The following is a 15,020-nucleotide window of genomic DNA, read 5'->3' as shown; positions in this document are numbered from 1 at the left end:
TTGTATTGGGTTACTGCTTATTTTTCCTTTTTACAACCCTTTGCGCCATTCTTGCCACTAATTTATAACACCATTCTATGATAAAGAACTAGTATATAAAGGACTAGTGTTACAGAATTGGATAGGTTTTGCAGAGCTACACATCAAGATACATGCAGCTGCTATAAAAAGCCAAAGAAACTCAATTGCAATTTTATTGTCCAGTTTGATAGATTTCCTGCCACCTTTGTAGCAGGGAAGCTGTTTGTCACTGTAACCCTCTCCTGCAACAGCTGCACAACGTTTTATAAGCAGCAGCGGCTTTTCTAGCATAATTGCACTGCATTGGTTTTCTTGCGCTCAGAATTTAGGTGGGGTCTGTAACCTCTTTAAAGCCAAATTTCTTAGTATTACTTAGGTCTTTTGCTCATTTCCATGTTATATTTTTTTATGTTTTCCAAGTATTAATGCAGTGTACACAAAGGTGTTTAATCTGTGGTTTCTAGTTCAATCAAAATGTTAATGGAAAAATGAAATCACAACTTCAGTTTGTTCTGTCTGGCCAGTGCTGAATTTCTTAAATCAGCTAAAAACTTCTGCTTTTATACATTGCTAGCTAGGCCTTAGATTCTATCTGTCTAGCCATGTTACTTTGTAAAAAGGACCAATGATTTGGGGGTTAATAATAGGAAACACTTAAAGAATGGTGGACAACTTGCCTTTTTGACCTTTCTGTTTCCCCGGGATTTAAAAGAATATAATGATTTACACAGTTAATACACTACTAAATTATCTGAGTGTCTTAAACTAGTGGGAAGGATTAACATTTGCTTATTTCAGACCCTTAAATATATTTTACTAATTAAAAGTTGCTTCATGTTATTGTGTAGTTTGGTTAAAAAAGAAGATACTTGGGTAAATTCTGATTTAATTTTTTTTTTTAGTGGGTCAAGAAATTTTTTTTTCAAGGCTCAGAAATGTTGATACCTATAAGTTTTGGTTTTATTGCTGTGTAAGTGGAAATCCCCATGTAAGTGGAAAAATTTTGTTCAGTGACCTGAATGGGAAGAAGTATAATCTTAAACTATTACTACTATGACTTTAACGTACAGTGTATTTCTAAATAATTATTCCTTTTCGGTCTAAGGCAATACAGTTATAACATCACTGAGTGTTAAATAAATTTGGGTGTTCTTTGATGCCTTGCTCATTTAATACAAGAGGGGAAAAAAAAAAGCATGCACACTGTTTACATGTGTTATGTTTGCCTGATTTTCATCACTGTCAGATGAGGGAAAACCAGCAAAGATTAGGTGGTGAGGAGTTAATATATGATGGCAATTTAAAAACTAATTTGCAGAGAAGTGAACGTGGCTCAGTAGTTTTAGAAAGCAACGGGCCATCAGTATCTCCTGAGTCCAAATCCCACTGGCATTCATGAGTTATTGAGGACGATTTTGTCTCAATTTTTTTTCTTCCTATCTTGAAGAAAGAAGGGTCTCCCACAATGGTACGTGCAGGCATTTTTAGCTCTAGGGCATTTTGAAGGCTTGAGATGTTCTTCAGTCCCCTCTGAAAAGTGCGTGCATTGCCCTGTGGGGAAGCAGAGGTAGCTGGATAAAAGGGTCATTGTACTGCTGCAGGTTTTTGGTTTTTAATTGTGAGATGCCCAGCGTGTCAGTGAGGCAAAGCTGGAGGAGATGTAAATTAACTAGCACACTTGAAATGCTTAAATATGAGCTTCATACTTATAAATAATTACTTACAAGAAATTATCGTTTATTCAAGATAGAAATGATTCTGGGATGGGGGGAGGAGTCACCTGTCTTATGGAGAGCAGAGATAACTAAGGCGCTAGAATGTGCAGCCTCTTTTAAAGCTGTGACCCTTCCAAGATGTGTGGTTATGAGACAGTCCTTCAGTTTTTCTAGGTATTCCTTTGTCACAGCTTCTTTTGTAGTTGGTGTGTTGGAATCAATGCCTCTGGGGAGAAGAAAGTATTTTCATTATCCAGCAGAATAGTTGGGGAGAGGGATCTGTATTGCTGATATGCTCTTCTGTATGCAACGTGTGGTTAATTGGGAGCTCCTCCATCTCAATTTGACTGAGTGAAGTGGCATGAATAAAGCTGCAGGATGCTAAAATTTAACTAATTCAGACTGAAAGAAAAGCGTAAAACTGGGGATAGGAATAGAGTGAGCAAGGTAAGCTGAGAATTTATGAAGCCAGAAAGAACAGGATCAGTTGGGTAGAGGAAGCCACACAGAATCCTTAAAAGAAGAGCGTGATAGAGATTAGCTGCTGGTTGAGAAGTGCCAGAGGTCTCAAAAAAAAGAAATGTGGAAACATTTGCAGTGGAAAGAACTGATGTGTAAAGAGACAAATGGCTGTAAGAGTCTTCTTAGACAAAGATTATCTGAAGAGAGAGAGGATTCTCATCTGTTTAAGTGATGTATAAAAATCATTGGAAGATGGGACCTGTGTCGGCAGCCTTAAGAATTTAATGTCTCCTTTGCTGCTGCTGCAGAGTTTGAGGTAAACTCCTCCATGCTTGCTGCTACCTGTTTTCAGGTTCTGGCTGTGCTGAATTGAAAAGATGGATGTGGAGTGTCTGCTACAGGGCTGTCAACAACACATGGAGACATTGGAAAAGCTTGGCCAAAGAGGGAAGTGCATAAGACCTATAGCTGGGTATTATGACAAGGCAGGGTGGTAAACACAGTTTTGTTTTTTTTAATAACTAAATACGTGCAGAAGGCAGAATTTGGCAGTCTACTGAACTGTAGAAATGATGGGAGGGATTGAGATGCAGAGGAAATATATACCTTGAGACAATAATCTGCTCACTTCTTGCAGTTTAAATAAACCAGTGAAAATGAGCAAATACACGTTTGGTATGCTGTTTCAATTTATTATTGTGTGATGATGTAACAGTATGTTATACCTTGACTTGATTGAAAATAAAGCCCTGCCAACATACATAATATTATCTTTTGGATAAGCAAAGGCGCTTACAAATTATATTGACTAGTACTTGCTTTCTTATTCTTGAAATTATTTGCATGCATATTTTTTTCTCACACTGAGGCAGAAGTATTGCTACTTTGATGAAAAATGCAGGAATATGGAAGTGTCTTGATACAATGGTTTTCACTTTCCCCCTCCTTGTGTCAGCGATTGCTTTTTTTTGGTGGAATCTTAGACTCTTCCTGGGAACTTGTCACATGTATTAGTCTGCATAATATATGTTTATTTGCTTTTCTTAGTTTTCTTCTGTGAACTACTCTGAAATAATCCAGAAATGTCTAGGTCAGTGGATTACAGACTGTTAGTGAGTATATGGTGCACACAGAACCTTTGTGTCTTTCACTCCGCTGAATTGAAAATCAGGTTTGATATCTTCAGATATTAGTGCCTCCCATCTAAATGGACCTGATTTTGTTGGGAGGTTAGTTTCCACTTTTGAACAGTTAGTGTTGCTAGGGCAGAAGTGGAAAAACAGGTCAATGAAGTCCTTGTTAAGATTTGAAAAGCTGTAATGCTTTCTGGAATTATGAAGAGTTTATTGATGGTGTCAGTAGCACGGGAGCTAGTTTGCGCTGAGCAGACTCTGTAGGGAAACAGCAATACTAGATAATTGTCTGACCTGTCTGGCAGTCATTTGTTCCTCTCTACTCTACAAAATTGCCCACTTGATAATGAAAAAAAGGACGAAATCTTAACATATTGTTAAAATATTTTCCCTATGTCCTTTAATGCAAATGTCAATCATCTTAACCTTTTTCGTTGCTGTATGATAATTTTTCTCCTTTGCAATTAGTAAATGTTGGGTGTCAAATTAAGTTAAAATTAATGACTGAGGCAAATGTTGCAGTTATTAGCTCACAAGTGTCTTTAACTAGTAGTGCGTAGAGATGCATTCCAAGCATTGCAAACAACTATGGATTAACCATCAAATGATGGTGAAGATTAATGATTGGCCTTTTAGCTCACTAATTTAGAACAATTTCTAGTAATTAATTTTGTATTATCAGCTTTACAGTTGCAAATGCCTTAAGGAAATAAAAAATGACTGGATTTAAGTACATTTAAGGTTCTTCAAGCTCACGGTTGTTTTGTGAATTGTTGCATGCTTGCAGATCCTGATGTTTAGTCTTTAATACCTTTATATACTGTCTCTGTCTACTTGTGTTTAGTAAGAACAGTTTCTGCTTATTTTTGCATTTGTATTTTGAATAACTCAGAAATGCAGACATAATTAGTGACTAGAAATTGAAGCTAGACTTTCAAAATGAAGATGGCTGTGTTATTAATATTTTTTTTTTAAGGCAGTAGAGTAGATTTGGAAGAAATGATTCAATGGAGATTCTATCTCTCGATTTCTAAAACCAAGACTGAACAACTTCCTGGATTCTGTCATCCAATTCATTTTACTGGTCTCAATATTTAGGGAAGTGAGTTAAAATCAAGAGCCTGGGCTAGATGATCTGATCTTACTTCCTGGTTTTAACTTAAGCGATTCCTTGAAGAGCTAAGGGAAGGCAGGTGCAACAGAACTGTCAATATGCTTTTAGGCTACATTTGAAGTTGTTTTCCTTGATGCTTGTAATTGACTTTCACCAGACTGGTAGATTATAAAAGCACTTACAAGATAGAGCTGCCAAAATTTAGAGCTTTATACAGTGTTTTGTAAGGACCAATGTAAGCATCAAGTATTGCTTGGTGAAGCTCTTGTAGCACTGTGAATGTGCAAGGTGGATTTAGTTAACTGCCAGCCCTGCAAAACATCTCTGAGATTTGTCGCATTAAGACTGAATTGTTGCTGTTACCAAACATGTTCTGAGAGTCATGTACTACTTTCCATCACACACAAGTTTCAGCACTGAAGAAAATCATGCTTTGTAACAGGTCCCTCCAGCCACTGTCTTGTGAGCATCATAGTGTCATTGTGCCTATCCGCATTTGTACTAGGGAGAGATGGCACCAGCAGTAATAGAATTTGACATACGTGTCTCTCTTATTTGCCCCTTTCTACAAAAAAAAAAAAGAAATGCCATTCTCATTTTTATCTTTATCTTGCTTTTCCTTGGTTAAAGGGAACTAGGGAAATAAGTTTTTGTGGCTGGGCCTGAGACTTGTTAAATGATTTTGGAAGCAGTGCATAACCAAAGTAGAATCCATGTCTCATACTTGGATGTAGCTTAACAGTGTTAATAAAGTAGGGTATGCAGTGTAGCTAAAGCCTGCAAATACTCTTAAGGGGTTATTTTTCCCCATGTATTTTCCAAAATGAATGTTGCAATAACAAGTCTGATACTGAAGGTAGAAATGAGTAAAGGTAGCTATGCTATCAAAGATTTGTTACAGCTGTACTTGCATTGTGTATGTAACGTGTGTACGTATTGTGGGTCCCTGTGCTTTCTGGGAAGTACCTGTAAGTTTTGCTGAAATAAACCAACAGTGTTTTTGGTTATTTGAATGTCTGTTTAGGACTTGTTAGACTAAAACTTTTTAGTAGTTCTGGAAATGGAAGAAGCAACAGGGAAAGAGAGAATAGGGAAAGCTACCTAAAGATAAGCTCAAGTTGTCAAGATTTCTTCTTCAGAAGAGTAGTGATGTGACCAAACAGTAGCAGATTTGCCTAATCACATTTTTGAAAACAAATCAGAAGTGCAAGGAAGATCTTATTAGCATGATCTGTTTTGGGTTGCTTTTGACATCCTGACTGTGGTGCAGTTCAGGAAGAAGAATTTCTGAAATAATAATGCCTCCAACATGCTCTACTTAGCAATACCCAATAATCAAATATTTTATAGATCCATTGTGACAGATAGATGAACTTCTTGTCATTTGTAATCATTTGCACTTTTTTGTTTGCACATAACTGATTTAAAACTAGTACAAGGAGACTTTTTAAATGGGAGGAGGAAGATATCCTGATTCTATTGGTACAGACTCAAGTTTCAATTAAATAAACATGAACAAATAACATGCTTCAGGTCACGGTTTAGAATATTACACTGCTCCTACGTTACTTAAGTTTATATTTGATTGATGGAGAAAACAGTATATGAAAATGTTAATATTGACAATATAACCTGCTAAAATATTCCTTTTTACCATAATTCTTTCTTTGCTTTTCTCTGATTTGTTAACTGTAATTTGTAGTACCTTTTTAACCTGTCAAGTTAGGTTTTGACTTGTGTATCATATTAAGAAAAAATATTCCTTCTGACTAGTCATGACTTTGAATACCACATATGTGGAATTTTTAGGTAACATCCGAATAAATTAGTTTAATAAGTAAGAAAATAAGAAAATGTACACTTATATATTTAGTAACATATACCAGTCTGCTTTGTCTATGGAAAATAATAAAGAAAGTTGCTTCAAAGAATAAAGCGCTCAGCTGCGGCTTACGTGTTGGGAAATTTTGAGAACTAAGCCTACAGATAAACAAATGCTTCTGTTACGGAAGATAAATCTAACGTCTAAATAGAAAGGTATGAACGAACTAAATTGAATGACAATGTAATAAAAGCTTCTGTTAGTATAGTGAGATTTTTCTTTCAACACACAGCTATTTATTTGGGCAAATTAGGTTTATCAGTATGTATGTAAAGATTTTCCATCTGCATTATTTTGCATATGTAGAATTAAGAGCTTTTTTTTTTTTTGTCAGCTCATACATAGGACGTTCTTGCTCTGATCAGGTAGTGTAGCTTTTCTCATGTGCCTTTTAGGCTGGGTGAATACCATTCATCAGAGTAAAAGTCCTCTGGAGAATTTCAGGTATCATTTGGAGGTCCCCAGGATCTTGGCTTTGTTACATGCTTCTCTCTGCTCTGATTTTGTGGGTTTGTATTTTTTTATGTAAACTTGTCAGAAGTTTATTTATCTTTGTGGGTTGTTGAGCATACTCAAGGTGCTAAAATAATGTGAACGCTCAAGTATTGTAAGTGCCCTGCTACTTGTCACAGTGTCCTCCCCTACAAAAATATTGAGGTTGTCAGCTATCTCAAATGTTGATGTTATGCTGTCCCATTTATACCTGCATCCTGTACAATTACGTGAATGCAGTCATTACAGATGACTGTAATTAGCCTAGGAAATATTGCAAGTGTTAACTATAAATACTAAACTTTAAACATTTTCACTTATTTTACTAGAAGTAGTCTTTAAAACTGAATGCTTCTAGTAAATGTTTAATTTCCTGTCTTTAGATTTGGTCTAGGATTTTTTGACTCTAATGTCACTTTTTTTTTCATCATGGAATCATAGAATGGTTTGGCTTGGAAGGAGCCTTAAAGATCATCCAATTCTATCCCTCCTGCCATGAGCAGGGACACCTCCCACTAGATCAGGCTGCCCAAGGCCCATCCAACCTGGCCTTGAACACCTCCAGGGAGGGGACATTGACAACTTCCCTGGGCAGTCTGTTCCAGTGCCTCACCACTCTTATGGTGAAGAAATTCCTCCTTAGGTCTAGTCTAAACCTGCCCCTCTCCAGTTTATACCTATTCCCCCTAGTCCTATCACTCCAAGCCTTTGTAAACAGTCCCTCCCCAGCTTTCTTGTATCCCCTTCAGGTACTGGAAGGTTGCTCTAGGATCTCCTCGGAGCCTTCTCTTCTGCAGGCTGGACAACCCCAACTCTCTCAGCCTGTCCTGGTATGGGAGGTGCTCCAGCCCTCTGATCATCCTTGTACTCTGAGCCCGTTCCAACAGTTCCATATCCTCCAGAACTGGACTCAGTACTCCAGATGAGGTCTCGCAGGAGAGGAACAGAGGGGCAGAATCACCTCTCTCGACCTGCTGGCCATGCTCCTTTTGATGGAGTCCAGGATATGCTTGGCTTTCTGGGCTGTGAGCACACGTTGCTGACTCATGTCGAGCTCCTCATCAGTTTCTTTCTTTTGTCCGGGAATAACGTGTACACTTAAGAAAAACTTGCTCTCCAACTTGATATAGAGCATGAAGCTTTTTTTTTAATCGTGAGGACAGTATCCAATATGAATTTGTAATATAACTGTGATTTGAGCAATTATTTTGGGTCTTTTTTTCCAAGAAAAAATAGTCATTAATGTATAATTTTTAATGTACTTTCAACTCTGTTCTTTTAGGTAACTTTTGAAATGCACAAAGAGAGTCTTTCTCAAATGTACAGGGAGTACCAAGGGAGAGGAGGTGAAGGAAGTGGAGTATCTTCTTCAGCTCCAATTAGAACAATCTCTGGAGTTAGCAAAGAAGCTGAAACCAAGGGACAGCAACAAGATTTGGAGTTAAAAGAAGATGATACCGCTCCTTCCAGTGTTATTCATGATGGTACTGAAAAAAAAGAGACAATTACCTCATCAGATGGTGACCAGCAAAATTATTCAGTGTCTAATCATGGGAAGGAGCTAGAGGAGGGAGACAGGGAGACTGCACAGGATTTAAAAGCAGCATCTTGTGTGGAATTGTCTCTAGAACCAGAAGCAATGAAGCCCAGTGTTTCAGAAATTAGTACTGGAATAGCTGAAGCAATTGAAGATTCTTTGAGCAAAGCTGATGAGCTTATGGAGGAAACAGTAGCTGTCACTGCTGCTTCTTTAGCAATGCAAACTACTTTGGAAGGAGGAACTCCTGAAAGTCCAGAAAGACTGGAAAAATTAACAGTAGAGGTGGAAGAAGAAGATGACTTTGTTGATTTGAAAGAGGAAAGCAGTATGCCTTTACCTTCAGAAGAGTTTGAAGAAATGAACAAGGAATGTAGCTCTAATGAAAGTGAAGTGACAAAGCGGGAAAAAGCAATAGACAAGCAGCATGAATCTGTGCTTGTAAAATCTGAAGATACTCAAGGTGTGGATGAGATAAAACAAGAACAGACTTCTTCACCAGAAACAGTGAATTCTGCAGTTCAAGAAGTAGCAACCCAGCTGGATTTAGAAGGGAAAAAGAAGCCAGAGGAAGAAAAGATTCCTTTTTGTGAAACCAAAACAGCTAAAGAAAATGTGAATGCTCGCCTGTCAGAGCCTGCTGGAGTGTCTGACAAAAGAATCGCCAAGCTTGATGTTTCTAGTGTTGCATCAGATACGGAAAAACTGGAACTGAAAGCTAATACATGTCTAGAACCACCTCTGCCCCCCAGATCCATACCTGAGGTAAATTCTACATGTCCTTATCTGTCTAGTTTAAAAATAAAAGGAAATCCTTAAATTTATGAGGTTTTTGAAAATGAGTGAGCATTCACATTTTGGGGATTTTAATGTGTGTGGCTGTATTTTGTGACTTATCTACAGAAGACTTTGACCCTTGATTAAATAGCCCTAATACTTACTGATTTGTGTACTGAGAAATCTCTGAGTTTTTATACTTTGTACACCCACTAATGGATGCTGATGGAGACTTGACTATTTGGCTAGAGGGATACTTCATATGTGTTGATACTTCTGTTCTTAAGTTTGAAGAATTGAAAGAAACATTTGTGCATTTTTTATGCTAGCTACTCTGCATGAGGTACACACAAAAAATATATATCTTTTTGAAAGCATAATATTTGATAGGACTGTTGCTCCATCAGGTCAGCCTACCCTTTTTTGTGCAAGTGTAATTTGGAACTGGGCTTCTGTTGCATCCTGCAGTGCTCCACCCCTCCAGTCTTCAGTTTGTAACTCAGCTTTTCATGGTTAAATAGTCATGTATCTGAGTACTTCCCTTCTGCAGACATACCTGATAGTGGATGCTCTTCATTCTGCACCATTCTTCCTTAAAGGAGGAAAACCACTGCCTGCAGCAACATATACTCCCCCTGGGGTAAGGTTGGGTCAACTGCCTGTGTGTGCCTAGACTGACAGATGTGGTAGTGCAGCTGTAGACTAGTTTGTAGGTTTGGTAAATCCAGTAAATAGCATTTGTGTAATAGTTTTAGCTTTGCTTGTGACCATCTACACAGTCTAAACTTGTTGAATGTCTAAAATCTCAGGTTTATTAAATGCGTTTCAGTGTATGCCATGGAAGCTGATATCCAGAATGTGATTTTTTTTTTTTTTTTTTTGTCCGCAAACTGTATTCAGACCTCAAGGCAGCAAGATTCTTCAGGACAGGAGCTAGCTGCTACATCAGATGGGCTGAAAAGAGACTCTAGGTCAACTGTGTTCCGTATTCCTGAGTTTAAGTGGTCACTAATGCATCAGCGCTTGCTTACAGACTTACTGTTTTCCATAGAAACAGATATACAGATGTGGAGAAGGTAAATTTCTGTACTTTATATGGAATGATATAGTGGCATTTCAGTTACTAGATTGAGATTTTTTTGTAACCACATCAGAGTTGTAGTTTGACTTCCAATTTTGCATATGTGGTACTTAAATCACTCAGTGCCTTACTTGTTTTATGACCTGTACCCAAATATTCTCAGCTGTTTTGAGTCTTTACACGCATAAATGTGTGTTGATTGAGGGACTGCACATGGATTTTGACTGAAATCCTGCTGCATTTAAGTCAGTGGCAGTCATATTGATTTTTGTTGGACTATGATTTTCATAGTCCTAATGTATGTAAGGGCCTGCATATCTAAATATGGACTAAAAAAAAAAAAAAATCTATCCCAAATAGTATTTATTACTTCTGCACTTAGATGTACTATGTTGCTGCTTTGATAGGGTTCTGTGAACATAGAGATGTTCTATACATTTAAAAATTAACTTGTAACAAGGATCTAGAGTGCAATCATGAAAATAAATTTAGTAAATAAAAAAAAGGAAAATTGGAAAACAGTGGTAATTTTGCATTTTAATTTTAACATTTAATAACTTAAATAAGAATGGTGTCTATTATTACCACGTAATTGTGAATGTCAGATTTAAATTGAACCTGTTCTGGCCCAGTAAAAAGAAATGTAAGAATGAACAAATAGACTATATAAGTGATTAAACAAATTTAAACTGATGTGAATTTTTGTCTGACTATATTTTTCAGGATGTGATAGTTCTTCTAATGATGTCCTGAGAGGTTAATTTAAAATGTAGTTTTAGTTTGTTCTTTTTTTAAATATCTGTATTCATGTTTAAAAGCATTTGGGTTTCTGTGTTGTTGATTTTTTTTTTATTTCTCTGAGAAGCCCTTTAGTATTTGGTTAATTTTTCCAAAGATTCAAGTTGAAATCTAGTTGTCATTTTCAGGAAACTTTATTGTATTGCCTGATACAGTGACTTCTGCTGTAGCAAGTGATCATACACCAGCCTATCATGTGTCTTTATCCAAATAATGATTAATGCTCATCTTGATTTTAGTTTAGCATAGTTTAGCAAACTATGATCTGGAGAGGATTAAGAACAGATAGGAAAGGTAGTATCTGATTTAGATTAAGGTACATCGGTTGACCCTTATGGTCATGTGATATTTGCTGCCCCACTGCTAACTGTCTGGTTTTAGTTTTATGAAAGCATGAAGATGCTAAAGTGCCACAAAAGTAAAGCTGTTTCTTTTTCGACAGCCATTCTACAAAAACTGTGATGGACTTCGTGAATAGCAGTGACAATGTCATATTTGTGCACAACACAATTCACCTCATCTCTCAAGTGATGGACAACATGATTATGGCTTGTGGTGGTATATTGCCCTTGCTTTCTGCTGCCACATCCGCTACTGTAAGGAATTTCATTTCTATTTGAAAATTAGTCTTTCTTGGGAGGATGCCTTTCCTTATGCAGTGTATTAACTATTATATCTAATATATATATAATATTATATCCTCTTGGGAAACTGGAATGTGTGTAGAATATTTCTACAAGTGTCTCTTTCTTCCCTTTGCCCACCTCCATGCTTTCTCTAAAATGAATCGGATGCACGCCGTCTTTACCTGAAGACATAAGAAGTTGCCTAGCTTCATTGTCCCACAGTAGTCTAGAATGGCATTAAGTCCCAATACTAATCATTGTTCATAGAATAGGACTGATTACTACTCCTGAATGCGACTGAAAATGAACTTCAGGCATACATCTTTCTTCATTTGAATTGTAGGAGTACCATCTCTGTGAGGAAGTAAATGTTGCTTTCAATTTTTCTCTGTGTAGCATGAATTGGAGAATATTGAGCCAACTCAAGGACTTTCAGTAGAAGCATCTTTAACATTTCTCCAGAGATTAATCAACCTTGTAGATGTGCTAATTTTTGCAAGCTCTCTTGGTTTCACTGAGATTGAGTCTGAGAAAAATATGTCATCTGGAGGAGTTCTGCGGCAGTGTCTTCGTCTGGGTAAGCAAATAAAACCACTTAATGAGCATAGAAGCTTGCTGTTACTAAATAGTTTGCAGTTGTTAGCTTTTATTTTTATTTCCCATCCCCTTTTTGCTAAATCAAGATTAAATATAGTCAAAGAAGCATTGAGATAATTTTCTGTTTTACTTTCACTGTATCCTGCAATGCATATATGTGGCTTTTCATCTTCAAAATGTTTAAAGAAGATAAATGACTAAGTTTGAAGGCCTGACTGTTGTGGATGCATGTTTTCATTTTACCCATGAAGATATATCTTTTGCCAAAGTTCCCCAAGTAGTCAAGACTGAGCATATAGCTCAGTCAAAAGAAATCTTAAACTGTATTAAAAAAAAAAAAGATGAACATTTACAATATGTGGGAAAGAGGTTTTAATCTTGAGGTCAGTACTTGAAGGTATGGTGGAAGGTAGAGATGTAAATTTCTAAAGAGAAGCGTTCAAATTGCGCTGTCATCATATCCAATATTATAGTATGTTTGCATCAAACTGGGCTGAAAGAAAGTGGTTATTACCTAAAAAAATTAAGGAAAACGTGGACATACACGATCATAACTGGGTACAGTTAATACAGGAGGAGAGCATTCATGCTAGTTGCATGCTCTAAGAATTGTTATAATGAAAAGTTTAATTTGCATGAGCATCAGAGCAGCTCAGAGCCTTAACAGTAATTAGCCTTCCTATCCCTTTCTAGACAATTAAAACTTTGTGCAGGTAGAACAAGGTTTATGGGATGCAAACAGGTATAGAGGTGGAGTAGTTCTTTTTTCCTTTGAAAATAATATTAGAAGGTAAACAGGCACAATTGTGAAGCTAAAAAAAATAAATTGCATAAATTTAGTCCAAGAGTAAGAAAGCATTGTGAAGCCAACATTGTAATTTGTTCTGCTGTGTATCACTTCTCTTTCTTCCTTGTTAGTCTGTGAAATTTAGCTGTCTTCACCCTTCCTGCATGGTAAGATTTCAGTGAGGGATGCTAATTTACTTTGAAGTATCCATTAGATATAGTGTACATGTTCTAATAGATAGTATTAATTGTTAGGTATAAATTATTAAAGACTTTTGGTTTGCAACTGTTTAAAATTTATGGAAGCAATGTATCATTTTGATGATATGCTTAAACTTTTAGGTTTAAGTGAAAACCAGAAATGTATTATACATCTCTGTAAGGGATATAAACAATACTATTTCCTGGAGTAATTCTTAACATATTTTTTCCCTTCAAGTATGTGCGGTAGCAGTAAGAAATTGCTTGGAGTGTCAGCAGCACGCACAGATGAAGCCTATTGGAGACACTGGGAAGAACCAAAAAACAGTGCAGGGCTTTATAGGAACGGGAAAGTCTGCAGCAAAGGCAAGTACAAGACCACATTCAGGAACACAAAAGTCAATAATTATTACTCTATTCAGAGTGATAAGTTTTAAAATTTATACCTGCAGTGCTGATACTTTAAGAAAGCTGAAAGACGTGTACACTGGAAATCCTGAAGTAGGTTTTTCAAGATGTGAATTTAACACTTACATATTTAATCTTCCACAGTGAAAGTGGAAAGATTCTTCTGTCACAAGAATTTGCCAGATTTTTTTCCCTTTAAAGATGAAATGAATATCTGATCTTTGTGCTCTAGTTATGACAATTTGGTGTACAATGGGTGATTTTTCCTACATTTAAAGTTTCTTGGTAGAAAGCTTTCAAAAAGAGAATCTGAAATAATTGCCTTTTTTTAATAGAGTCCAGTGGACATGGTGACTGGTGGCATTTCTCCAATACGAGACCATGACAGACTTCTGCAGGATATGGATATCAATCGACTTCGAGCAGTAGTGTTCAGAGATATAGTAAGTTCTAAATAATGTTTTCTTTGTAACTAGATTTCTGCATATATCTGCTATCATCTTCTATCATATATCTGCTGAACGCTTGCTGATTGTTATGTGGTCTGGCTAAATTGAATTTACAAAACCCAAATACTATTCACACTCATTAGGAATACATAATACTCTGCAGCTGGTGTAGTGTTTGGGATGGGAAAGAGGGAGAGATGGAAATGACTGCGTGCTGACCAGGCTCTTTGTTATGTTCCCAAGAGCTGATTCGCTGGAATTCTGCCTGTTGTGTTTAATACAAATATACACTTTCACGTGCTGTACATTGAGAAACTGTTTATGTATACTATGTATCATAAAGATGTTTATGTATACTTCTTGAAAAATTATTATCTTTCTAGCTAATTAGAAAGAAGAGGTCATCTCTTAATTCCTTTACTTCCCCTCAGAGGAACCAATTTGTGTGCATGTGCTGTAAATATGCATATGTTTTTTAGTCTTGAATTGACTAAAAATATCTTTGTCCTATGTCAGCAACTATATAACCGATATTGAGGAAATTGAGATTGATTGCTTAAAAAAATCCTCTGTAAGCAAATACAGCAGCTATAATGGCTATGAGTCATTGGTGGCCGCAAGCTCGGACACCAGAACTTATTTTACAATAATTGGACTATTTAGCAAGTATAATGATTTACACAGTGACTTGTGTTCTATTCAGAATAGTGAAGGATCTTTGGTTTTTATCTTTACAGCAATTATTGATTAAAACAAGCTTCTTTCAACCCCTACTTCAGTAGCAGTGTGCAAAAGAGTAGCAGGAAGTGAATGTTCCATACTGGTGGCAATTAAAACAATCCTAACGATGCATTCTTCAAAATCAAACACATTCTTTGTACTCATTTTTTCTTTTAAAAAAGCAACGCACGCATTTTTTTTCCTCGTATCTAGTCTGCCAG

The 15,020-nt window shown here is 36.6% G+C and overlaps 1 protein-coding gene across 4 annotated transcripts in view; it reads left to right on the top strand.

Moving 5' to 3' along the window:
* The window catches only part of LRBA (LPS responsive beige-like anchor protein), a 401,088-nt gene that overhangs the window by 68,809 nt on the left and 317,259 nt on the right, over positions 1 to 15,020 (top strand). For 3 of the 4 annotated variants that reach the window (XM_069855353.1, XM_069855351.1, XM_069855354.1), the window contains exons 22-28: positions 8,102 to 9,121; positions 9,684 to 9,778; positions 10,042 to 10,209; positions 11,455 to 11,608; positions 12,035 to 12,215; positions 13,461 to 13,588; positions 13,966 to 14,073. In XM_069855353.1, the coding sequence (XP_069711454.1) occupies positions 8,102 to 9,121; positions 9,684 to 9,778; positions 10,042 to 10,209; positions 11,455 to 11,608; positions 12,035 to 12,215; positions 13,461 to 13,588; positions 13,966 to 14,073 (1,854 nt within the window). Of the gene's footprint in view, positions 1 to 8,101; positions 9,122 to 9,683; positions 9,779 to 10,033; positions 10,210 to 11,454; positions 11,609 to 12,034; positions 12,216 to 13,460; positions 13,589 to 13,965; positions 14,074 to 15,020 lie in introns of all 4 variants that reach the window. The other variant, XM_069855355.1, reaches the window with a different exon arrangement.

This window comes from Phaenicophaeus curvirostris, chromosome 4 (assembly GCF_032191515.1).
Source record: "Phaenicophaeus curvirostris isolate KB17595 chromosome 4, BPBGC_Pcur_1.0, whole genome shotgun sequence".
NCBI classification, from domain to species: Eukaryota; Metazoa; Chordata; class Aves; order Cuculiformes; family Cuculidae; genus Phaenicophaeus; species Phaenicophaeus curvirostris.
The sequence above is the reverse complement of the archived record's forward strand: the minus strand, read 5'-3'. Positions and strand labels throughout refer to the sequence as shown.